At 39.1% G+C, this 27854-nt stretch overlaps 1 protein-coding gene and 1 pseudogene across 3 annotated transcripts in view; both read left to right on the plus strand.

The window, feature by feature from the left end:
- RGS7 (regulator of G protein signaling 7) overlaps positions 1-8635 on the plus strand; it is a gene marked incomplete at its 5' end in the record, with an annotated part of 513767 nt that extends 505132 nt beyond the window's left edge. For both annotated transcript variants that reach the window (XM_080824124.1, XM_080824125.1), the window contains one exon: positions 7958-8635. Coding sequence is in view for 1 of the 2 variants with exons in the window: in XM_080824125.1 (XP_080680251.1) it covers positions 7958-8008 (51 nt within the window). The remainder of the gene's footprint in view (positions 1-7957) is intronic.
- Positions 8636-17738: 9103 nt separating this feature from the next.
- Positions 17739-18680, plus strand: LOC308356245 (glyceraldehyde-3-phosphate dehydrogenase-like; annotated as a pseudogene). Its single transcript has one exon. The product of its transcript is annotated as a glyceraldehyde-3-phosphate dehydrogenase-like (transcript).
- The last annotated feature ends 9174 nt before the right edge of the window (positions 18681-27854 follow it).

Consider the following 27854-nt stretch of genomic DNA (forward strand, 5'->3'; position numbering starts at 1 on the left):
CTCCAGTTGTACCCACATCGTTTTGCAACCACCAGGTGAATTACATGGTTAAGGGTCAACTGTGTTTGTTCCCATGTTCAGTTTATCATAACTGAACTGATATTAATTACAAAATTTATTTAAATATATTAGCTGCTGAAATTTGAGTATGAAAAGAAAAAAGACATTTCTATGAACACTAAGCTTAATTACCTGGAAGGGGAGATACCATGATCATGAAGGTGGTTTTCCCAGGCCGAGGCTTATCCATTGTCCATTGCATTGCAGATGTGCTGACCCCTGCGATTTCCCCAAATGTGGGAAACTCAACTGCATAATTTGTGGTAGTGGGCGACTGCATTCATGCTTTCCCCTGTTAAGAAAAAAAAAAAAAAAAAAAAAGATGCAATAAAGTGAAGATGCCTTAAAAATGGCTACCAAATGAGAGCTGCGTGAGACCTGCATCAGGAAAGTGTATTTAATAATCCCCTGTTCTCCCATCATCTTAGTTGCTTACCTCCTCCATCTGCTCCAGTCTTGTCAGCAGTCCTCCAGAACATAACTGAACACAATACTCAAGATGTAACCCTCCCAGCAGAGACTAGGCATGGAAATAGGAAGAAAGAACATGTCATGTAACTTTTACAGACCAGCCTGAAAACTGCACGAGTTCCCCCACCCCAGCTCTCAGCAACGGTGTCAAGTTTGATGGGGTAACTGGGTGATGGACACAGGAGGGCATGGGACGTGATGAGCGCTGGGTATTATACAAGACTCATGAATCACCGTACTCTCCCTCTGAAACAAATAATACATTATATGTTAATTAATTTAAATTTCAAAGATGAAAAAAAATTAAACTATAAACCCTTTGAAGGAAGGAACTACATCATGGTTGTATTTCCTTGCTTAATAGAACCTGGACACATAAATGCTCCCCTTATTAGAAGGGGAAAAAAAAAGAAGAGACAAAAAAAAAAAAAAACACCCCAGACTCTTAAATATAGACAATAAACTGGTGGTTGGGAGAGGGGAGATGGATGGGGGGATGGGTGATGTAGGTGAAGGGGATTAAGGATCTTCTTAGTCATGATGAGCTCTGAGTAATGTATAGAATTATTGAATCATTCTATTGTACACCTGAGATTAATATAACACTGAATTATACTGGAATTTAAAAAATTTTTAAATACAGTAATTTGGGGCTTAAAGTGCAAAAAAAACCCTTTTTTTCATGACTTCAGATGAGATCTCAATCTTGTCTTTTGCTGCTAGAATTTTGGCTTATTTTAATCTAAGTTTGGTTCTTTAGCCTTCTTTTCAGTAAACTCTATCTCGTGAGTTATAACTTTACGTAAGTTTTTAGAGCATTTCTTTGTTATCCAACCTTTTAACCACGATTAACAAATTTTCATTATACATATATCTTATCAGAACTACATCAGTTTAATGGTGAGAATAACTGATTAAAATGCCATAAAGAACAGAGAGGAAGGGGCGCCTGCATAGCTCAGTCTGTTAAGCCTCTGCACACACTTAAGAATGGTTTGGAAAGGCACCTGGGTCACTCAGTTAAGCGGCTGCCTTTGGCTCAGGTTATGACCCCAGGGTCCTGGGATGGAGCCCCGTGCCCAGCTCAGTAGGGAGCCTGCTTCTCTCCCTCGCCCCACTGCTTGTGCGCTCTCGCTCGCTCACTTGCTCTCTCAAATAAAATCTCCAAAACAAAAACAGAGAGAAAGACAGATTTCTACTACTCCAATAACTAGCACATCTTGAAGACAGTCTGTTTAGTTATGAACTTCACCCTTCTCTGTCTCAGCCACAGAGGTACCATGAAAGACCACTACACGTCTCACTCCCTAAACCTTTGCTACAGCAGCCCCTGTCCTCAGTCTGGTACACCCATGAGCATGTACATGACAAAGATCTAACCTAGTTTACATGCGGAAGAACAATGTAGAAGAATTAGAAGAACAATATACCTTTAGAAAAATAAAGCATTTGAACAGTTTTAAAAGGATACAAATAGTCAATAAATACATGAGAGAATTAACAGAAAATCTATCTTCTTTAATAGCCAAGTGTAATTTAAAAAGCCACAAATTAACTTTCCCTCCAAATAGGTTAGTTTTAATATAATACCTAGTGTGAGAAAAGGGGTAAGGAAATCAGTGACCTCCTACACTGTTAACAGGAATATGAATTGCTAAACAGTATTTTTGAACAAAACTTTACAGAATGTGTCAAAAGTTTCATAATTCTTCTTACATTTTCAATCAGGATTAAATTATTAGCAGTTGAATTACTAAGAAAACCTACATGTATACAAGAATATCCACTGCCTCATGTAACTGCCAAATATAAAACACAACCTTAACATCCAACAATTACACATTATTACAGTTTCTTAAATACATTAAGGTAGATCTACCTGATGGAGTTTTATGCAGCTATTAAAAATTAGATTTTTGAGCAGTGGTTTACATCTTTTTTTTATTGCCAACCACATCTGACGTAGTAACGCATATGTGTGTGTTTGTGTGTGTATATATATTGTATTACTATATAAACTGTGTATGTTTATATGTGTAACTAGCATTTCAGAAACAGTACATTCCCTTATTATGTGTGATGCACTTTGATACATTCCAAGCTATTCTATAATATTTAGTTTTTTTCATAGTGTTGGTAGCATCTAAATTGATCTCCTTACCCACTAATGCAGTGAACTTGAACAAAACATTATTTTAGAAAAAAACATATAACTTGATTAATCAAAATATAATCACTTTAATATGTGTGTTACTCAAAATAAACCAATACTATGCACAGTATAATTTGTTTTGTAAAAAAAAAAACAATTTTATAAAAAGGAATGACGAGATATTAGTATGTAAATAACTATATTCAAGTAACATTTACATTAACTATATTCAAGTAACATTTATATTTTTCTATGTTTTCCTCATTTTTCTAATGGATATACACTATTTTAGGAAAATATTTTAAACTGAGGAAATAAAGTATTTGGCTTTAATTATTCTTTCTCAATCCAAAGAGGAAGCTAGTAATAGATACGTAAATGTAAATATGTTCATAAACCCTCTCTTTTTAGTACATAATAATAGAGGTTTTTTTAAGTCCTCCACATTATATATACCAGCTCCCACACTGGCTATAGAGTCCTTTCTTTCTTCTTTTCCTCCTTCCTTCTTCTCAACGATTTGAGCTTATCTTTAACTGTGTAGGAACGGACACTCTCCATATTTTGTTAGAATTCTTCAATGTTCAGTAAACTCACCTGCAGGTTTGCCCAGGAGAATTGGCATCATTTCAAGCAGGGAAGAGCTTTCCAGTATAGGAGTTAACAGGCCCAGGTTCTGTCAGTCAGTATTTAGGGTGTGCCCAGTGTTCCCCATATCTCACTCCACTATGTCTCTCCTCCATTAAGTTAAAAGCTAACCCAAGACATTTGAGTCTCATTACCTTAGTTTCTAGAAGCTTGTTTTTAAAAATACAGTATCAGCCCAGGAACTCAACTCATGCAAGGAATGGAGTATGTTCTGGGGGATTGTGTAATGTTAATGTTGTTTAACAACTTTTGACTGTTTCGCCAAGCCAGCTGATTAGGTGAGTCAGACGGCTTGTCAATGTGCTAGTTCTGAGTCTGTGGGCAAGACAGTCCAGAGAGGGAGTTCCCAGAGGAGTTTAGGGGGCAGTGAGAAGGCTCTAGAAAGAACTTGGATAAGAAGGTCATCTCTGAAAAGTGGGTAGAATCTGAACAGGTATCTACCACCATGGGGAGGGGACCCAAGCTGATAGACTATCAGGTGCAAAGGCCAGTCAAAGAGCCATTTTGTGGGGTGATGAACGGCAGTTTGAAAGGCCAGGAAAGCCAGATTATGAAGGATTTTGGAATCCAGGCAAAGGCAATGGTATTTGTAAGTGAAACGGGGCATTTTTCAACATGAGCCTCAAAGAACAGACAGTATCCTTAAGTCCGTTGTCTCTAATTGCATACCCGGTCTCTAGTCCAACAGTAGCACATTATCTCCAAGCCGTCAGCTTCTTACCACGTAGCAGTGGGGCTGGGCCTCTGGTCAGACAGCTGGGTCCCCTGTACCAACAGACGCTCAGATGGCAAGACTTGCACTGTCTTCTTCTCAGTCCCTCACTATGGCCTCCGGAGCCTACAAGACATTCTAGAACATACTTCTGAGTCTACAGCAACACATAACAGAGACAATGGGGCAATGGCAGGAAACATACAAGTTGGAGTTGAAGAGAAAGCAAGAGTCAAAAGGTTCCCTTTTTTTTTTTTTAATCCAGAAGAAGCTGATCATCCCCCCCTTTTCTCCTTAAGCTCTTCCATGGCGATCTTCTAAACAGCCTATCCCTTCATTTCTCAGTCTGTTTGGTGTCCTGTTGGTCAGGAAACACGGCTGTGTTTTTACAACAGTGATAACACAAGTGGCTTGGTCACCCAAGCAAGTGTGGCTTCTCTCTTCATGGATCAGTGTCTTCCAGAACGGAAGGTGGAGACTGGCCTCCGTCTCCCTAGTGCCCAGGCTCTCGGACTGGAGCTACGAGTCTGGCTTTCAGGTCCATTTCTACCAACTCACAGTTCCTACTGTCAACTTCTGTTACTACTTTAAGAACAAGAAAATATTTAAAAAATCAGGTAACATTTTTAACTATTGGTAGTTACCTCAGAAGAGCTAAGAACAAACACTAAGGAGGCTCATTCTGACCTTGTGGTGGGGAGAGGAGGCGGATATTTTCCTCACTATAACAGCATCATCTCTGGAGCGTGTGAGAGGTGAGGTGTTACTGGAGGGACCGGAAAACTCTCTCGTTTCTATGATTTCATGTGACAACTATATTGTAGATTAGGTAGGTGCTCTCTGTATTCACTGAGACACCAGCAAAATCCGAGCTGTATTTTTGTCCTGAAATGGATTATGTGCTTATTTTTTTTAGCTTTTTGCCCATTAACTGTTACAGAATCTCATAGGCTACTGAACTTTTGTTTCGTTTTGAGTTCCTGTCTTTGTCCTTCTCTATGGACTGCTGTCTCCAGTGCAGTCCTTTTTCTTTAGAATCTGACAATAAAGCGTATAAATGACATAACACATGTATTGGGATTTGGCTAAAAATAAATATTGTTTGTACAGAATTCAGTTGTAAGCAGGTTTCCAGAATTAAGATTTTAAAACTTAACTATAAAAATTTCTCAGATTCATCAACTTGGGAAAATGATGAAAAGTTGATTGCCAGATTTAATACAGCCTCTGAGGAACTGCACTGAAAAGGATTTAGAGAAGAGGAGATGTGTGAATACATCCTTTCCTACCTATGAGAAAAGATCAATGTTCTTTTTAAGATTTTCCAACAGAGTGAGCAACCATATTTCCTTGTGCACTAGAATAGCGCCTGTTTTCTTCCAGTTTGTGAATAAGGCAGGATTTTCCGAGGCTTTACAGATGATCCTAGTCATCTAGATCTTCAAATTCACGTGACTCTCTGGGCACCCGGGCTATTTACTTTGATCCCAGACTGGGGTTTGGAACCCCCTTTTTTTTTAAAACTGTTAGTTGTACCCAAATTTGCCTCAATACACATAACAAATATCCTTATTACATATTTGGTAAGACCATATCACACCACGTGTTTCATTGTGTGACTGTTTCCCATTTCCGTTCATCTGTTTTCCTATTATCACAAATCCCCAGATTGACTGTGTTCTTCTACTGTTTTCTATGAATGAGTATTTTTTTAATTATCTCCTAGGACAACAGCCTGTCAAGCTAACATTGTGCCTCACCTCCTTTTTAATGAAACTGCTACCAGGCCAAGTACTAATAGCTTCAAGGATGTTTCAAAAGTCTGTAGAAAGAGAGCCATATTAATACATTTGTTAAATTTACAAAGATGACAGTAATTTTCACAGTCCAAATAAAAAATGATTATATAGAGAGTTTCAAACGACTTTCTATTCCAATGTGATGATTTCATTCTTCCCAGTAGTTTTTAATAAATCACACTAATCTATAGTTTCAAAAGTAACAATTTACATTAGCATCTTTCCCTCCTCTGCCATATAAGCATTCACTCTTATGCCTCAAGCAATATGGCATTGTCTCCATCCCACATATGGCATTAGAAACAGCCCATTTTAAAAATACATTATTCAGCCTCAGAACAAATATATATAAACTCACGTACACACATATTAATAGCACAAGAAAGGAATACAGGAGTAAATGTAGGCGATCGTGTGCTCTTCAAGTACAGAAAGGTAGCTTTTAGATTCCAACATTATTTAAGCAATCTATGGCCCAGGTTTGGGATGGAAAAGCAGTATAATTTTAGATTCCAAGTCATTAGCAACTTTATGCCCTTTTAGACTCAGAATAGACTTTGGGTGTCAGTGTCCTAATGAGAAAGCATTTAACAATAAAAATAGTAATGGAACTATATAACGAGAGCCATCATAAACTTAGTACATAGAATGTTCCAGGAACAGTTCTAAGCAATTTAGTTTCCTTATTCTTCAGAAAAAGCTTTTCACTAGGTTCTGTGATTATCCCCATGTCATGGATGCCCAAACAGGCACAGAAGGGGCGACAGGAAGGAGCGAAACACACCTCGTTCCTAAGGCCCACAGACAACGGAAAGTCGGGTGTCTCGTAACGAACTGCTTTTTCTTTTCTTTTTTTCCTTCCCAAAAGTGACTAAAGCATAGCCGGTGGGAAGGCATCTTCTACTCTTAGTTGCTAGATGTTAAGTTTTGAACCCTTTTCCCCAATTAAAGGAAGATGGTGCTTGATTTTCCATTGCTGTGCTCCTTGTCAGCCACAAGGCCCTTGTCAGCCACTATAAAGTGTGTAAAGAAAGCTTGATTTTTAAATTATTGGTCATTTCTTAAACATACTGCTCTTTTCGCAAAATATGACCATGAGTGATAATTTCTCTCCCAGCACCGCACTGCCTTTTATCAAACTCTGATCCACATTAGGTAGCAAATCAAGACTACCGTTATGAGTAATTCCTTACTAAAGTATATTTCTCAAAAAATCTTTTGACTTTACCTTATTATTTTATACTCTGAAAAAGACAAATTCCACTCAAGTAAGTGGACCATCTTATTTTTATTGCTAGAACATATAAAATGAGAGATGAAACAGAAACCACCAGGTGACAATCTGCAGCTCTGATCAGAAATTTGAAACTCTCTCTAGAGCACTAGTATTAACAGGGACAGTGTTGGCTTTCGAGATTTCAGAAGTGAGTTATGTACTCTAGGTATTAACACAATATATGGAATCAGAATATATGGGATGTTTATGGGGTTGGGGTTGGAGGAAATAAGGTGGAAAAAGATAGGGAGATGTCTGGTTTGAAGTAGGGAGCCAAAAGACTATCTGTAGATGTACAATTGGCATCTTTTTCTCCACTACCATATAGGACGGGGGACAGACTCAATGTTGAGTTTCTACCAATTACACCTTTAATAATGAATTTTAATTAAATCATATCCTCTGCATAATGTAGATATTTTAAAACATGATAAATAACTCCAGCAATTGAACGAGAATGCATTCACATTGCTACCTTTCAGAGCAGTTTACTAAGGTTTAACATGTTTATAACCAGTTGCAAATCTAGGTGTTGCATCATTGCTAAGCCTTGATGAAACGTTTATGGACATGTTTTATTATTTGCTAATCTGTGCTGTGAACCCATCAGTCTGTTTGCAGTGGGGAGGAAGTGGGTAGAGGGGTGGGGGGTGGGAGGAGGGGCAGATCATTTTGTTTGATGTGTTGGTGGAGGGAGGAAATTTGAGCTAAGATGTACCTAAAGGGTTCTGTCTTGACCCGTGCACAAAAATCAGCTGCATTAAATAAGTGCTACTCATAGGTTTTCAGTGATCATACTGGTTTTTTTTTTTTTCCTGTGTTTTATATTTTTTTCTCAGGGGAAATCTCTCACGTCAAAGAGGTTAACAAGCCTCGTTCAGTCTTACTAAAAGGATCACCTTGTAGCATGGAAGAGACTGGAGTCACTGCATATACTTTGTAGCTCTTTGTTATTACCTGGAGCAGAGGACATTAGACCAAGATGTTGCATGAGCAAAGGACCTGAATTGTTCTCTCTTTGTGTACATTAAGGCATTGCCATTTCAAGTGACTCTGCCATCTCGATGCCTCCATTTCAAAATGTTGTCTGCTTACTTTCTCCTTGTACTACGCTGGATCTGTGTCTTTTCCTTTTTAACAAGTTCAAGTGAAGTAAACCTTTTTTCCCCCCTTTCTTTCTCTTAAAGCTTCTGCTAGACACACAGTTCACCGAAAATTCACTCAGTCAAAAACTGGAAGAATTGTAAAAGAAAAAACATATATCAATAAGTATACATATGGCTTCACATTTATTAAACAATAAATTAGCAAAGAAAGTTTCATTTCACCAATGTGTTCACAGTCAGAAATAAGCTCCTGTCCTTGTCTGTACATTCTCGGTTAATGTTTCTTGCATTTATTTTTATACCATATTTAAATAAGAAACACCTTTTACTCCAAATGTATTAAAGTTGATCCCTTCTCTGTAAATTTGTGTATGTTTATATTGTTGTTTTATCTTTCATTAAAAGATGCAGAATCTCGTTGTTTTTGTAACTTTTGACTTCTGCGTGCTAACAAAAACAAAACAAAACAACAACAACAACAAAAAAAAAAAAAAACGCTGAGAAAGCATCCACAAACGTAGACTTGCAGTTTTAAGCTATCACCACGTGTGTTTATTTCGGGGCTTCAAAGCAAGCTCAGACGGCACAGGAGTCAGGAGCTGACAGAGACTGTTTCATCCGGGGCCTGACCCAGGACCAGGCAGAGGCTTTCTCTGCCGTTGAAGAGCACCACAGACGGGCCTCCCACAGTTTCAGAGCAGTTCCCAGGCCTTTGAGCCTCATGGTGAATACGCATCTCTAGGTTCTGCTAATGGATATTCCTATGAGAATTGGGTTGTGAGTGTGACTTCCCCACTCAGGAACTCGTATTCTTCTTTAAAGTGTAATTCTAGACATGCCTTAAATCAGTGACTCTTCAACACTTTGGTGGTTACTAATTCTTTTGAGAACACAGCGGTAATTAGTGATCTTCAGTAAGTACCTGCCGCAGCGGTACGGGCTGTAGCTGCCCGCAAAATCCTCACATTCCGTCCTCACAGGAGTCCTATAAGATTATTTCTGCAATTTTGAGAATATTAAAGCAGAGAGAGGGTTAGTAACCTATTCAAAGTCACAAAGCCATATAGTGAGCTGGTGGACAAATTCAGGCAGTCCTACTGCAGAACCCACTATACTGCACCAGTCCACTATACCGCACAACTTCTTTTGGTAAAATTTAAATGAAAATCCATATACACTCTCACATAGGAAACATTTGCAGTGAATCTTAGGGCATTCACAGAATATCCTCTGGACCACATCCATGGACCACAGATAAGAAACTTGACTCCCTTTAAGAGTTAGGTCAGTGGCACCAAAGGTCACACCGTGGGGAGATGGGCTGAACTTGTTTACTTCTGCATCCACACAGGCACTGCAGACTCTGGGTACTTAAGAAAAGAGAAAAGTAGTTACTGTAATTAAATATAATTATGAATTACTATTGGTAAATTTAAATTCAGAAAAAAAATACCAACATCAGTGAGAAATTAGTTGTGAGTCTGCGAGCCAGTGTATAGAACTGTCATAAAATGGGAGAGAAGTGATAGGAGAAATTTATATATGGACAATAATCAGAACACTACTTTAAGATTTAAAAAAGATTTAATTATATGCCCTATGACTTTGGAAAAGGAATATGTAAAGTTCATGCACATAAACCTAGACATATAGATGTTCTCCCTTGGAAACATTTAATTCAGGACAGCCTTGGGCAGATTCACTGATGCGTAATGAAACATCATTGGAAAGCGAACAATGACCCATTAGAAGAATATGACGAGTAGACAATGAACCCTGACAAACAGGACTGGCTATTTTGGAGGCTATCTCTTAGAAATTGTCATTCCTTAAGCAAAAACTTTTAAATCACAAATTTATACAGAGATAAAAAATGTAAGAACGGCAAGAGGACAGAAAAGAGAAACACCCAGGCAAGTATCCCCAAGTCAGGAGCCCCTAGTAAACATGTGAGTCAGTTTGAGTTCAAGAACATAAAACCTTTAAATAGCCTAATGACTCCATTTAACATAGTTTAGACGAGGCTCAGGATACAAAACCGATATCTAGGAAACAGATAGAAAAATGTTGGAGTTCGTGCAGTTCACTCAAATAAGCACATGGCAACCGTCTCCCACCCCATTCTGGGACAATGTGATCTATAAGGCACAGAAGAAAAAGCTCTCAAGTTTCTAATGAATAAAATGGTTTTTTTAAGAAGCCTTTTTCTACCTGACCACAACTTAAAAAGCTACCCACCGAAGAGGTGACCCGGCGTGTCCACACTCAATTGCAAAACGACTTAATTCATCCTCTAAATTGCATTGACCCGATCGTTCCCTTTGCAATGTTTACAGCGTTTTCTGTGGATTCACAACGGGTGTTCTGCTTGAGTAAGAGTGATGGAATATGGTCAGCAACTCCACCCCCGTCAGGTGCCAGGAAAATAAATGAAGGGGAGAGGGCTCCCCTCTCATGACGACAAGTGTGTGAGCAGATGTTGCTACTCAGGACTTGCACATGGGTCCCGCTCATCTGCTGGCTGAGTGCTCACTTCTCTTTATACACGTATGATGGTTTGTGAATAATTTTTATCTATGCGGAAAGCAAGTCTTGGCTACTAGCATAAATTTAGTCCAGGTACATGCACTGATTGTCTCCACACATAGGATTTGTGTGTTCTTAATTAAAAACCTGGAAGAGCACACGGAAACAGGCAGTGACTTCACTGTTGCCCGTTACGTCTCTTCGCATATTCTAACACGCTCTAAAACTTCAACAGGAGGTAACCCATCCATCTCCTAAGCCATCTTAAGAAAATAGATAGTGAGGAGTTCCGGGAATGTAGAAGATGGAGAGAGATCTAAGTCCGGTCTCACACAAACGTATCCTATATATTGTGTTGTGTACCACCATTTTTTGTTTCTTTTTATCTAGAATTTTGAACTCAAGATTTACCTTTAAAAAGATGCCAAATGATATATCAAACATAAGACATCATTATTTAATTATCAGTTTAAGACAAACTGTTGTGTATGTCCTTGAATACCTGGAGAAATTTCCTTTTTTTTTTCCCCATTTTATTTTATTTCTTTACAAAGGTCATCAGTTGCTGGGTAGACACAAGTGCTTCTTGATTAATAAACTGGTTCATAAATAATGATGTCTTTATTAAGTTATGAGACCTCAATCATTTCAACTTGTTAGGAAATCAAATACATTGGAGTGTGTTTGTTATCTTTTTGAAGGTTAATAACATCTAACTCCAGTACTGGTTGGAAGGATGAGGACAATGCATCTAAATTACCAAGTGCAGAATTAGGTACATAATAAGAAGTCAAAAAATAGTATCTACCTTAATCTCCTCCCTTCATTTTCCTCCAAAAGGTCATTTTTCTAAAAGATAAAAGACACGTTCAAACCCCACTCTTAGCTTGAGTGGAATCATTTGGTTTGAAGTTCAGAAGGCCAAAGCCAAGTGGTGAATCGGGATACCAGAGACCAGGGCCAAGGCCTGGAGAGAAGTCGAGTGTGATGGTGGGTTTGTCACCAACCCTGTGGAGTCAATAAAGCATTGGTACCAAAACAGTGACCAGAAAGTGAAACTTGGCCAAGTCAAGGAAACTGCACCCTGAACAAACGAATTCTGCAAACTGCATCTCTGGAAAAAAGGAATAGGGCTTGTTAGAGAGCAGCTGGGTCCTCACCTGAATGTACGATGAAGACTTGTAGGAACAAAGCCAATGTGAGTTAGAGGTGGGGGGGGGGGGCAGACGGTAGTGATAAGGTAGCAGGGGTGAAGTCATCACTCTTTCTCAAAACAGGATGACCTTTGGCCCCAAAGTATAAGGAGAAGATCTTCTCCTTCCCCACACACCAGATGTCCAGTGGTCTCACGGGCTAAACAGGAAGTGAGTATTAAGTATAAGCAAACTGAACGCTTCGTCATGGGAGGAACCTCTTGGTTCCAGGACACCAGGCTGGGGTGTCTGCCGGGTGAGCTCTCTGCTAGTCCCGGCCGCGTTTAGAAAACCTGACCATCTGGCAGGTGAGACTGTAACGCGCGGCCTACAGAAAGCTCGGTTCACAAGATGGAAGGTGGATCTCGAAGAGCTCCCCGTAGGCCGCAGGATTTGAGTTGACTCTGGGGGGTGACACAGCAATAAGGTACCCAAGTCCCTTCCACAGGGGAGTTCCCATTCTGGTTGGAGGCTCTGGCAGTTCCGGGGATGCAGACATAATGGAACCGACTGTGTGGCGGTACCACTACAACTCGCGGTGCTCAGTCTCCATCCCCTTTCCGTAATTTCTTCCTGCCTTTGGCCTTCCCAAACTTCTCCAAGTGTTCAGGCATAAAAGCCCCTCTTTCTGCCTCTTTTTCATAGTAAACCTTAGTGGCCCTAGCATAAGATTGACTGGGAAGAGTCTCAGCTTCCTCTAGGCTAAGATCTAATATTTATGAAGCTAAACACTTTCTAAAACCTGCACTCAGTCCCAATGGAAATAATTTTTACATTTTCAAAATTAACAACACAGCTGCTAATGAAAGTGAGAAAGGAAGCAGTTCCCTACCAGATAGTAGCCAAAGAGAATATTTGGTATTGTCAGAGACTAAAGTCACTTGGCACTGGAGAGCTGGGCATAGATCCCAGCAGAAAGTACAGGGAGAGTGGCCAGAACCTCTCACACACCCATGGCTACAGACCCACACTCTGCCATGAACAGAGACTCGGAAAGCTTTGCCCATTTCCCAAGGTTACTAGAGAACTAAGCCATTTCCAATGGCCATGGTGTCCAGGATCGTCCTGCATATGTGAAGGGTGGTGTCACGTCACCAGCACGTGCAGGGCAGGAGATGTATCATGCATGCAGAAGCATTCCCTGAGCATAAAATGCACCCTGGCCCAGAGCTATGAAACAGACTATGATTTTCTATGAAAGCAAATGCGGGAGAAATGCGTGGAATGTGAGCTTGCAAACTATACTCATAAAAAATGCTTAGAAGGTTAAGCATTGTGAATGACACAGCAAATGGGAGAATTTACACCAAAGGAAATAGACAAGATCAATCTGAAGATTGTCTCAAGACGTATTTTTAAATGTTTAAGGCAATAAAATATGTAAACATGAGAAAAGAGGAGGCATGATTATTTTTATAAATACACACCAGGAGTTTCATAGTGACACTTTAAATATTAATAAAGAGAATAGAAAAAAAATACACTGCAAAATTTGCCAGAACGCGAAGTAATTGAAGTCTGGTTGACATTATATTTATTTCTGGAAATGTGGAATGTGAGAAGTCAGCAGAGTGAAACTGATTTTAAAATTCTACATTCAACTTGACTTCTGAGGAAGATGGTGGAGTAGAAGGACCCTCCGCTCACCTCCTTCCATGAATACAACAAGGTAAAACTCATTGTACATAACTGAGAAAATGACCGGAACACAAGCAGAACAGACTCTCTACAGCTAAATGTAAAGAAGCCACCTCAAAGGGGGCAGGAAGGGTGGAGGTGTGGCGAGGAGGTAAATGAACCTGCGGGACTTCTCTGCGGGAGGAGCAATGCCATTGGCGCGTACAAGGGAAAGAAACAGACCCTCACACCGGCCCCCCCAGGCATGGAGGTTCCCCGTAACATTTGGCTCTGAAAACCAGAGGGGCATAATTTCATGAGTTCTTGCAATCGCCAGGCTTTAACCCCTTGCACTTTAAAAATAAACAGGCTCAAGAACGGGAGAGGCAGCAGGGTGAAAGAAGACGGAGTCCCTGCGCTTAGAGCGACAGCACGGCAAACAGCTCCAGCGAGATACAGCACAGAAGCAGCAGTTTGGAAAAAAGGCCTGGGGCATATGGGAGGGTGTTTCTTTACTAACCTGAGAGCCTGTGACAGAGGGGCAAGGAGCTTTGGGAGACCCCACAGGAACAGAAGAGCCGGTGGCGGCCGTTCCTTTCCCCACCCCCCAGCCTAGACACATGAACACCTGTGGGAACCAACAAAGTGTCAATACTCACTACCTAACCCGCTAACACTACTGCCCCACCCTCCTATTCTCCGGAAGACCTGCCCCTTCCCGCCAGGCCTCAGCTCCGGGTCAGCTCCCACAGCGGACCTACACACACTTCACTAACACCGGGTACCCCACTCCCGCATCCTCCTTCAGACCTACCTCCAATATGCACTTGACCAGAGCCCGTTCAAACCAGTGCCACAAGCCTGGCCATGGGCAAGCAGCCCCGACAGGGACCAGGACCCCTCCAAAGTGACTCAGGGCCCAGGAAGAGGGGAAGAGGCTGAAGCAGTGGGTTGGGGACACACGACGATCCGAGTACAGGGCGCACCCAACAAAGAAAGCTTCTCGGGGGGAAACACAAGGGGGCGTGCCCTGCCGTTCAGTGCTACTCCATATGACAGAAAACTGGTCTGACTCGGGCCCAAGAAGGCCCCAGACCGGCCCACTACAACACAGGGACCAAACCCTGCCCACAACAGGCAAAGGAGCCGTTGCAGATCGCTGGACTGAAGGCAAGAGCAGCTCAGCCACAGCAGCAGGGCACGTGCAACACACACTGGAGACAGAAGTGCCAGGTGCTGGTGAACAAGGAGTATTACGCTGAAGGGCGCGATAAGACCCTTCCTTATGAAGCTGCTACTTTCAAGAGCAGATATAATACTTTCCCAACACATAGAAACAGACAGAGTCAGACAAAAGGAGGAGACAGAGGAATATATTCCAAATGAAAGAACAGGACAAAATTACAGCAATCTCCATCACCAAATGGAGATAAGTAATATGCCTGATAGAGAATTTAAAGTAATGATCATAAATATACTTATTGGATTTGAGAAAAGAGTGGAGGGCATCAGTAAGGCCCTTAACAAAGAAAGAAAACATAACAACAAAAAAAAGAATCAAAGATGAAGAACTCAATAAATGAAATTAAAAATATACTAGATGGAATAAACAGTAGACCAGAGAAAACAGAAAAACTGGACCAATGACCTAGAGGACAAAATAATGGAAAACAAACAAGCTGAAGAGGAGAAAGGAAAAAATATAATAAAAAATGTAATAGTCTTAGGGAACTTAGCAACAGCCCAAAGTATAATAACATTCATGTTATAAGGATTCCAGAAAAAGAGACAGAAAAGGGGGCAGAAAATTTATTTGAAGAAATAATAGTTAAAAACTTTCTAAATTTAGGAAAGAAAACAGAAGTCCATATCCATGAGACAAAGAGATTCCCCAACAAAATCAAATCAAGAGGGTCCACACCAGACCCATAGCAACTGAAATGGCATAAAGTAGTGATAAAGAGAGAATTATAAAGCAGCATGAGAAAACAAAACAGTTACATACAAGGTAAACTCCATAAGGCTATAAACTGATTTTCTTTTATTTTTATTTTATTTTATTTATTTATTTGACACAGAGAGGGAGAGAGCACAAGTAGGCAGAATGGCAGCCAGAGGGAGAGGGAGAAGCAGGCTCCCCGCCGAGCAGAGAGCCCAATGCAGAGCTTGATCCCAGGACCCCAAGATCATGACCTGAGCTGAAGAGAGATGCTTAACCAACTAAGCCACCCAGGTGCCCCTATAGACTGATTTTTACCGCAGAAACTTTGAAGGCCAGGAGGGAGTGACATGATATACTCCAAGTGCTAAAAGGAAAAAAAAAATGCAGCTAAGAATACTCTTTCCAGCAAGGTTATCATTCAGAATAGGAGAGATAAAGAGTTTCCCAGAGAAAATAAAAGTTAAAGGAATTCATTATCAATAACCAGCCTTTCAAGAAATGTTAAAGGGGACTCTTCGAGTAGAAAGACCATAAGCAGGAGTAAGAAAAATAGGAAGTACAAAAACAGTAAAATTAAGTATATCTATAAAAATCAGTCAAGGGATTCATAAAATGATGTAAAGTATGACAATACACCAAACCATGCAGGGGAGAGGAGTAAAGGATGGGCTCAAACGTAAGTGACCATCAACTTAATATAGACTGCTATATGCATAAGATGTTATATACAAACCTAATAGTAACCAAAAATCAAAAACCAGTAGGAGATATGCCAAAAATAAAAAGAACGGAATCCAAGTGTATCAATAAAGAAAGCCAGCAAACCAGGGGAGAAGAGAGCAAGAGAAGAAAGAAACAAAGAAGCACTACAAAGACAGTCATAAAACAGGTAACAAAATGTCAATAAGTATGTATCAATATGTAATGTATGTGTATTTACTTTGAAAGTAATAGGACTAAATGCTCTAATCAAAAAGACACAGGGTTACTGAATGAATTAAAAAAGCAGACACGTCTATATGCATATAAGAGACCCACTGTACACCTAAAGACACTTGCAGGTTGGAAGTGAGGGATTAGAGAAAATTTGTTATGCAAATGGATGTCAGAAGCCAGAGAACCAATACTTATATCGGACAATATAGACTTTAAAACAAAGAATGTAACAAGAAATTAAAAAATAAAAGTATATAATTATAAAGGGTAAAATCTAACAGGATATCTAACCATTGTAAATATTTATGCACCCAACATGAAAGCACCCAAACACATAGAGCAGCTAATAACAAACATGAATGATGTAATCAATAATAATACAATAATAGTAGGGGACTTGGACACTCCACTTCATCAATGGAAAGATCATCTAAACAGAAAATCAACAAGGTAACAGTGCTTAGAATGACACATTGGACTAGATGGATCTAACAGATATATTCAGAACAATCCACCCTAAACAGCAAAATACATACTCTTTTCAAATGCACATAAAACATCCTCTGGAATAGATCACATATTAGGCCATGAAACCAGCCTTGACAATTTCAAGAAGGTTGAAATCATACCATGGACCTTTTCCAATTGCAATGCTATGAAACTAGGAATCAATCACAAGAAAAAATCTAGAAAGATCACAAATACATGAGGTTAAATAACATTCTACTAAGCAATGAATGGGTCAACCAGAAATTCAAAGAGGAAATTAAAAAAATATAGGGAGACAGATGGAAAATGAAAATACAACAGTCCAAAATCTTTGGGATGCAGCAAAATCTGTTCTAGGAGGAAAGTACATAGCAATACAAGCCTACCTCATGAAGCAAGAAAAATTTCAAGTAAACAACTTATCCTTACACCTAAAGGAACTAAAAAAGAAGAACCCAATGCAAAGCCAGCAGAAGGAAAGAAATAAGAAAGATTGGAGAAGAAATAAAACAAAATAGAAAGTTAAAAAAAAATGTAGGAGAGATGAATGAAACCATTAGCTGGTTCTTTGAAAAGATAAAAAAAAAAATTTGACAAACCTTTAAGCAGACTCATATTTAAAAAAAAAAAAATCAAAATCAGAAGCAAAAAGAGGATAGTCTCTCTGCTCCTCTGCTTTTGACAGACATCCACATATACTGGTGCAGTGCCAGCCACATCCCTGAGACACAATGGTGAAGCCAGAGGAAATGTATTTGGCCATGTTGAGCATCAAATGACCATGTTTGACCATACTGGGCCCATAAGGGCTGCTTTCAACTCTGGCAGAGTGGATAATGTTGCCATCAATGACCCTTTCACTGACCTCAACTACATGGTCTACATATTCCACTATTTTTCCACCCATGGCAAATTCCACAACACAGAAAAGGCTGAAAATGGGAAACATCTCTCAATGGAAATCTCATCTCTATCTTTCAAGAGTGAGATCTCGCTGACATCAAATGGGTTGATGCTGGTGCTGAGTACATTTTGGAGTCCACTGAGGTCTTCAGCACCATGGAGAAGGCTGGGGCTCACTTGAAGTGTGGGGTCAAGAGGGTTATCATCATTATCACCCCTTCTGCTGATGCCCCCATGTTTGTGATGGACATGAACCATGAGGTGTATGACAACTCCCACTAGATTGTCAACAATGCCTCCTGCATCACTAGCTGCTCGAGCCCTCTAGCCAACTTCGTCCATAACGACTTTGGCATCATGGGGAAACTCATGACCACAGTCCATGCCATCACTGCCATCCAGTAGACAGCGGATGGCCTCTCTCAGAAACTGCGGTGTGATGGCCAAGGGGCTGCCCTGAACATCAGCCCACCCTTGCTTCTTTTGGTGCTGCCAAGGCTGTAGGCAAGGTCATCCCTGAGCTAAACAGAAGGCTCACTGGCATGGCCTTTAGTGTCTCACCCAAGTGTCAGTTGTGGATCTGACCTGCCACCTGGAGAAAGCTTCCAAAGACAATGATATCAAGAAAATGGTGAAGCAAGCATCAAAGGGCCCCTTCAAAGTATCCTGGGCTACACTGAGGACCAGTTTGTCTCCTGTGACTTTAACAGTGACACCTACTCTTCCACCTTTTGATGCTGGAGCTGGCATTGCTCTCGATGACAACTTTGTCAAGCTCATTTCCTGGTATGACAGTGAATTTGGCTTCAGCAACTGAGTGGTGGACATTATGGTCCATATGGCCTCCTAGGAGTAAGAGCCCTGGGCCACTAGCCCCAGCAAGAGGAAGAGAGAAAGGCCCTCCGCTTTTGGGGAGCTCTTGCACCAACTCATCTCCCAACACACTGAGAAACTGCTGACCACAGTTCCCATCCCAGACACTCTGAAGAAGAGTAGGGACTTGGGGGGCCTTACTTTGTCATGTAGCATCAATAAAGTATACGGTTCTCCCCAAAATGAAAGAGGAAATAACTGACACAAAAGAAACACAAAAAATTATAAGAAAATATTAAGAAAAATGATATGCCAACAAATTGAATAACCTAGAAGAAAGGGACAAATTCCTAGAAAGATATAACCTACCAAAACTGAAGCAGGAAAAAAAAAAGTAGAAAACTTGAACAGACTGATTACCAGCAATAAAACTAAGTCAGTACTCAAAAACTCCCAACAAACAAAAGTCCAAAAGTCCAGGGCAAGACGGCTTCATGAGTAAATTCTACCAAACATTTAAGAAGCGTTAATACCTATTCTTCTCAAACTATTCCAAAAAAATAGAAAACAAAGCTTTCAAATACAATATCTGAAGCTATCATTACCTTGATACCAGAACCAAAGATACCACAAAAAAAGAAATACAGTCCCTTATCGCTGATGAACATAGATGCAAAAATACTCACGAAAATATTAGCAAACCAAATCCAACATATATAAAAAAATATTTGCCATGATCAAGTGAGATTTGTTGCTGGGACGCAAAGATACTTCAATATTAATATATCAATCAATGTCATATAGCACATCAACAACAAAAAAAGGATAAAACCATATGATCATTTCATTAGATGCAGAAAAAGCATCTGACAAAAGCACTTGACAACAGTCATTCATGATAAAATACATTCAACAAAGTAAATTTAGAGGGAGGGTATCTCAACATAATAAAAGCCATATATGAAAAACCCACAGTGAACATCATCCTCAGTGGGGAAAACCTGAGACTTTGTCCCCTAAGGTCAGGAACAAGAGAAGGAAATTCACTTACCACTTTTCTTCAACACAGCACTAGAATTTCTAGCCACAGAAATCAGACAACAAAAAAGAGATAAAAGGAATCCAAAATGGTAAGGAAGAAGTAAAATTTTCATTATTTGCACATGGCATGATAGTCTATATAGACAGCCCAAAAGACTCCAACAAAAAACTATAGGAATTGATAAATAAACTTAATAAGGTTGCAGGATAGAAACCAATATATAGAAATCTGTTGCATTTCTACACACTAATAATGAAATAGCAAAAAGATAAAGTAGGAAAACAATCCCACTTACAAATCCGCCAAAAACAAGATACATAGGAATAAACCTAACCAAACAGGTAAACGACCTGTACTCTGAAAACTGTAAAACACTGATGAAAGAAATTGAAGGGGCTCCTGGATGGCTCAGTGGGTTAAAGCCTCTGCCTTCAGCTCAGGTCATGATCCCAGGGTCCTGGGATCGAGCCCTGCATTGGGCTCTCTGCTCAGCAGGAAGCCTGCTCCCCTTCCTCTCTCTCTGCCTGCCTCTCTGCCTACTTGTGATCTCGGTCTGTCAAATAAATAAATAAATAAATAAATAAATAAATAAATAAATAATCTTTTAGAAAAAAAGAAAGAAATTGAAGATGACAGAAAGAAATGGAAAGATATCCTATGCTCATGGATCCAAAGAACAAATATTGTCCAAAATCTCTATATTATCCAAAGCAGTCTACACATTTAATGCACTCCCTATCAGAATACCAGAGTATTTTTCACAGAACTAGAATAAACAATCCTAAATTTTTTATGGAACCACGAAGACCCCAAATAGCTAAAGCAGTCTTGAAAAAGAAGAACAAAACAGGAGGAATCATAGTCCTGGAATTGAAGTTATATTACAAAACTGTAGTAATCAAAACAGTATGGTACTGGCACAAGAATAGACATATAGATCAACAGAACAGAAAAGAGGCCCAGAAATAAACCCACGATTTTATGGTCAATTAACCTTCCATAAAAGAGGCAAGAATATGCAATGGGAAAAAGAAAATTTCTTAAACAGTGCTGGAAAAATTGGACAGCTACATGCAAAAGAATGAAAATACATCACTTATTTATACCATTAAAAAAATTTCAAAATGGATTAAAGACCTAAATATGAGACATGAAACCATAAAATCCTCAAAGAGAGGTCAGGCAGCAGTATCTATGATTTTGACCGTAATAACTTTTTTAAAAAGATTTTATTTGTTTATTTGACAGAGATTACAAGTAGGCAGAGAGGCAGGTGAGGGGCAGGGCGGGGAGCAGACTCCCTGCTGAGCAGAAAGCCCGATGCAGGGCTCAATCCCAGGACCCTGGGATCATGACCTGAGCCGAAGGCAGAGGCTTTAACCCACTGAGCCACCCAGGCGCCCCAATTGACCATAATAACATTTTTAAATACATCTTCTTAAGGAAAGGAAACAAAAGCAACATAAACCACTGGAACTACATCAAAATAAAAAGCTTCTGCCCAGCAAAGGATACAATCAGCAAAACTAAAAGGCAACCTACAGAATGAGAAAAGATACTTGCAAATGAAATACTACATAATGGGTTAGTGTAAAAAATATATAAAGAACTTATACAACTCAACACCAAAAAAATTTTTTTTCAATTAAAAAATGGGCAAAAGACATGAAGACTTTTCTCCAAAGAAGACATTCAGAGGGTCAAGAGACACATGAAAAGATGTTCAACATTACTTATCATCATGGAAATGCAAATCAAAATCACAATGAGGTATTATCACCTCACATCTGTCAAAATAGCTAAAATATAAAACACGAGACAACAAGTATTGACAAGGATGTGGAGAAAAAGGAACTTTCATGTACTGTTAGTGGGAATGCAAACTGATACAACTTCTGTGGAAAATAGCAGTTTCCTCAAAAGTTAATAGAACTATCCTATGATCCCATACTATTTACCCAAAGAATACAAAAACACTAATTGGAAAAGATAATGCACCCCCATGTTTATTGCAGTAGTTACAATAGCCAAATTGTGGAAGCAGCCTAAGTGCTCATCAATGGATGAACGGATATAGAAGATATGTTATGATAAAGAAAAAAATATATATATATGTATTGCATATATATATGCATATATATGCACATACACATACACAATGGAATATTATTCAGCCACCAAAAAGAATGAAATCTTGTCATTTTGCAACAACGTGGATGGATCTAGTGAGTATAATGCTAAGTGAAATCAGTGAGTGAAAGAAAGGCAAATACCATAAGATTTCACTCATATGTGGAGTTTAAGGAACAAAACAAATGAATGAAGAAGAAAGAGACAAACAGACTCAACCATAGAGAAGATACCAGTTGTTTCTATAAGGGACATGGTGGGAAGATGGGTGATATAGGTGATGGGGAATAAGGAGTACACTTACGATGAACGCTTAGTAATGTATGGAATGATTGAATCTCTCTATTATACACATGAAACTAACATAACACTTTATGTTAACTATACTGGAATTAAAATGTTAAAATAGACAAGGAAAAAAAAAAAGAAATCTATATCCAACTAAAGAGCCATCCAAGGGTGTCAGTTACCAAAAACTTCAGACAAGTCATATTTTAGACTGTTTGCCTTAATATTTGACAGAAGCAGCAAAGAATGTACTCTATCAAAAGACAAAAAAAAGAAGTCTAAGTAATATATGTGGATAGAAGAATGAATGATAAGCAAATAAATTAGTAAAAAAAATTAGTACACTAAATGCATATGTTCTATAAACAATAAACACAAAATAATATGTTTAGTTACAAGTTCGGAAGCAAAATTAGAAGATGAAAGTGGGAGAGAGTAAGGAAAATAAAATATTTCAACTTTTATTTGTGCAGATGATTGAAGTATAGATTAGCTTTCTATACAGCTAGAAAATGCACTTTAAATTTTTATTAACTATATTTATACAATATAGAATATAAATATAGAAATGAAAACACAACTTCTTACACATATAAGAGGGAAACAAAGAAAACTAGACCTACAAATTGGAAATAAGAATGGAGAAGGGAAACAAAAGCTGTATCAAATAACAAACACAGAAGATAGCTGTAGAGTAGGAGGGTCCTAAGCTTAGCTTGTTCTATGAACACAACTAGATAATTATCAAATCATCCTAAATACCCCAGAAATCAACTTGAAGACTGACAGGACAAACTCCACAACTAAAACTGGTAAAGAAGAAACACTGAAGAAGGTAGGAAGTACAGAGATATGGTTAGGGAAGAAATAGATCCAGGTTGCTATGGAGAAAAGGGAGTCATGATTGTGGAGATGGGCAAGAAAGAAGGGAGGGGTGCCTGGGTGGCTTAGTGGGTTAAAGCCTCTGCCTTCGGCTCAGGTCATGGTCTCAGGGTCTGGGATCGAGCTCCGCATCAGGCTCTCTGCTCATCAGGGAGCCAGCCTTCCCCTCTCTCTCTGCCTGCCTCTCTGCCTATTTGGGATCTCTGTCTGTCAAATAAATAAATAAAATCTTTAAAAAAAAAAAAAAAAGAAAGAAGAAAGAAAGAGGGGAGTACACAGGGGAATGCACAAACAGAATGCTTCCCCATAGCCCTTGGCTTGAAAGTGGGGACTGGATTTTGTGAGTTCTTGCAAACAGGGAGGCTTAAAGCCTGAAGGTTTAGGTGTCAGCAGCCTGGGCTCCAGCAGAGTTCTTGGAGAGAGGCAGGCAAAGAACTTGGTGACACAGTCTGGAAACAGTGATCACAAGAGCATCTGGGGCACACAGTAGGGAGAATATCTACTCTTCTTGGAGCATGTCCCAGAAAGTAGCATTCAGGGAGAGATCCTTCTGGGAACAAAGTAGTTAGCCAGTGCCATTTCACTCCCCCATACCTCATCATAAGCCTGGGACCACCTGTGGGAACCAGTACAGCACCAACATAGGCTGCCTAACTTACTTACACGGAGCCCCACACTGCTACAGACAGATGGAACTGCCCTTTTCAATAAAGTTGGCCTCAGTTCTGCCACAGAGGGCCCCTCCCCCGGAAGACCACCAGAAACCCCTCCCCACACTATGTCTCCTGACCAGAGAGTTCGGCAGGATTTCACTACTAGTAGAAGTAGTATCAGGTCTCATTTAACAAGCAGACCAGAGCACACCTAGTTAAAACTTGCCACACTCTGACCAAGGTCAAAACACTGCCCACTGCAGGCAAGGAGAGACTCTACAGACAACTGGCCTGAAGGCGAGGGCAGCCAAAACACAACACCAGGGCACATGCAGCATACAGCAGTGACACTCCCTGAGGCACCAGGTCCCAGACACTATATGGGCTCTTCTTTTTGAAGCTTCTTCATGAAGCTACTCTCAGGCACAGGACACAGAGAAAAAGGCAGAGACTTAGGCAAAATGCCAAAACAGAGGAATTCAACCCAAATGAAAGAACAAGATAAGGCCATAGCCAGAGATCTAAGCAAAACAGATATAAGTAACAAGGCTGTTGGAGAATTTAAAGCAACAATCACAATGATACTCTATGGGCTCAAAAACAAAGAATGAAAGACATCAGGGAAATCCTTACCATAGAGATAAAAGATTTATAAAAGAAACAGTCAGAAATGAAGAATGCCATAACTGAGATTGGAAACAGGCTTGATGCAATAAACTTCAGGCTGGAGAAAGCAGAGGAATGAATTAGGGATATAAAAGACAAAAAAAAAAAGAAGAAGAAAAGAATGAAACTGAACAAAAGAGAAAAAGAATTATGGAACATGAAAATAGACAGGGAACTCAGTGACTCCATTAAACATAATCATATTCATATTATAGGAGAACCAGAAGAAAAAAGGAGAGAAGGGGAGCAGAAATTTTATTTGAAGAAATAATAGCTGAAAACTTCCTTAATCTTGGGAAGGAAACCAACATCAAGATACAGAAGACACAAAGAACTCCCACCAAAGTAAAAAAAGCAGGTCAAGACCAAGATATATTATAATTCAATTTGCAAAATATACTGATAAAGAAAAAAATCTTAAAAGCAGTAAGACAAAAGAAGTCCTTAACTTACAAGAGAGGACCCATAAGGCTACCTCAGATTTCTCAACAGAAACTTGGAAAGCCAGAAGATAGTGGCATGATATATTCAAAGTGCTGAATGGAAAAAAAATCTGCAGCCAAGAATGCTCTACCCAGCAAGGCTATCATTCAGAATAGAACGAGGGTGAAGAGTTTCCCAGACAACAAAAACTAAAGAAGTTTATGACCACTAAAGCTGCCCTGGAAAAAATATTAAGGGGAACTCTTTGAGTGGAAAGTAAAGAGCAAAAGTGACAAAGACAAGAAAGGATCGGAGAAAATCTCCAGGAACAACAATAAAACAAGTAATAAAATGACACTAAATATATATCTATCAATAATTACTCTGAATGCAAATGGACTAAATGTTCCACTCAAAAGACACAGGGTGACAGAATGGATAAAAAAACAAGACCCCGGCACCCGGGTGGCTCAGTGGGTTAAAGCCTCTGCCTCCGGCTCAGGTCATGATCTCAGGGTCTTGGGATAGAGCCCCGCATCGGGCTCCCTGCTCAGTGGCAAGCCTGCTTCCCCTTCTCTCTGCCTGCCTCTCTGCCTACTTGTGATTTCTCTCTGTTAAATAAATAAATAAAATCTTTAAAAGAAAAACCAAAAAACAAAGACCCATCTATATGCTGCCTCTAAGAGACTTATTTCAGATCTGAAGACACCTGCAGACTGAAAGTGAAGAAGTGGAAAACATTTATCATGCAAATGGATGCCAAAAGAAAGCCAGAGAAGCAGTAATTGTATTGAAAAAAATTAGACTTTAAAACAAAGAATGTAACAAGAGATGAAGAAGAGCACCATATCATAAGAGGCCAATCCAACAAGATCTAACAATTGTAAATATTTATGCACCAACATGAGAGCTCCCAAGTGTATAAAAAATTAATAACTAACATAAAAGAAATGATAATAATATAATAATTGTGAGGACTGTAACATCCCACTTACATCAATGGACAGATCATCTATGCAGAAAATCAATAAGGAAACAGTGCCTTTGAATGGCATACTGGGCCACATGGACTTAACAGATATATTCAAACAGTTCATCCTAAAACAGCAGAACATACATTCTTTTTGAATGCACATGGGAAAAATCTCCAGAACTGATCATATACTGGGTCACAAATCAGGCCTCAACAAATACAAAAAGACTGTGATCATACCATGCACCTTTTCTGACCACAACACCATGAAACTTGAAGTCAACCACAAGAAAAAATTGGAAAGACCCCAAATACATGGAGATTATACAACATGCCCCTAAACAATGAATGGATCAACCAGGAAATCAAAGAAGAAATTTAAAAATATGGAAACAAATGAAAATGAAAACACAACAGTCCAAAACCTCTGGGATGCAGCAAAAGTGGTCTTAAGACGGAAGTATATAGCAATACAGGCCTACCTTAAAAAGCAAGAAAAATCTCAAATAAACAATCTAACCTTACACATAAATAGGCCAAAAAATAATAACAGAACCCAAAATAAGCAGAAGGAAATAATAAATCTAGAGCTAGAAATAATAATAACAAAATAATAACATAATAATAAATAATAAAATAATAAACAAAACCCAAAACAAGCAGAAGGAAGGAAATAATAAAGCTAGAGCTAGAAATAATAAAGCCAGTGATACATTACATAAATAAAAGAAAGGATAAAGACTCTATGATTATTTCAATAGACATAGAAAAACCATTTGACAAGGTACAATATCCATTCACGATAAAAACAAATCCTCAACAAAGTGGGTTTTGAGGGAACATACCCCAATGTAATAAAGGCCATATATGAAAAACCCACAGCTAATATCATTCTCAATGAGGAAAAATGGAGATCCTTTCTTCTATGGTAAGGAACAAGACGGGGATGTCCACTTTCACCACTTTATTCAATACAGTACTAAAGTCCTAGGCATAACAATCAGAAAAGAAGAAGAAATAAAAAACATCCAAATTGGTAAGAAAGAAGAGCAACTTTTGCTATTTGCAGATGACATGATACTGTATATATAAAACCCAAAAAACTCCACCAAAAAACTGCTAGAATTGATACATGAATTTGGCAAAGTCACGGGATACAAAATCAACATAGGGAATCTGTTGCACTTCTATACACCAGTAATGAAGCAGCAGGAAGAGAAATTAAGGAATCAATCCCATTTACAAACGCACCAAAAATAAGAAGATGCCTAGGAATAAACCTAACCAAAGAGGTGAAAGACTTATAATCTGAAAACTATAAAACACCGGTGAAAGAAACTGAAGGTAACATCCCACACTCATGGATCCAAAGAACAAATATCATTAAAATATCTATACTACTGAAAGCAATCTACATATTAAATGCAATCCTCATCAAAATACCAACAGCATTTTTCACAGAGCATTTCCTAAAATCTGTACAGAACTACGACAGATCCCAAACAGCCAAACAACCTTTTGGTGGGGGTGGGGGCGGGGAAGCAAAGCTGGAGGCATCACAATCTGGACTTCAAGTTATATTACAAAGGAGTACTGGCATAAAAATAGGCACATAGATCAATAGAACAGAATAGAAAACTCTGAAATAAACCCACAATTGTATGGTCAATCAATCTTTGATAAACCAAGAAAAAATATCCACTAGGGAAAAGAGCGTCTCTTCAAGAAACAAGGTTGAAAAAACTGGACAAGAACATGCAGAAGACGAAACTGGAAGACATCCTTACATCATACACAAAATAAAGCCAAATGGATTAAAATCCTAAATGTGAGACATGAAACCATTAAAATCCTAGGGGAGAACAGGCGGTAACCTCTCTGACATCAGTCATAGCAACTTCTTACTAGATGTCTCCTGAGGCAAGGGAAACATAAATAAAAATAAATTACTGGGAATTCATCAAAATAAAAAGCTGCTTCACAGCAAAAGAAACAATCAGCAAAATTAAAGGACAACCTACAGAATGGGAGAGGATATTTGCAAATGAATATCTGATGGGGGAGGGGAGTAGGGAAGATGGCAGAGGAGAAGACCTAAGTTTCGTCTGGTCCCAGGAATTCAGCTAGATAGTTATCAAAGTACTCTGAACACCT

Source organism: Martes martes (genome assembly GCF_963455335.1).
Source record: "Martes martes genome assembly, chromosome: 15".
Taxonomy (NCBI): domain Eukaryota; kingdom Metazoa; phylum Chordata; class Mammalia; order Carnivora; family Mustelidae; genus Martes; species Martes martes.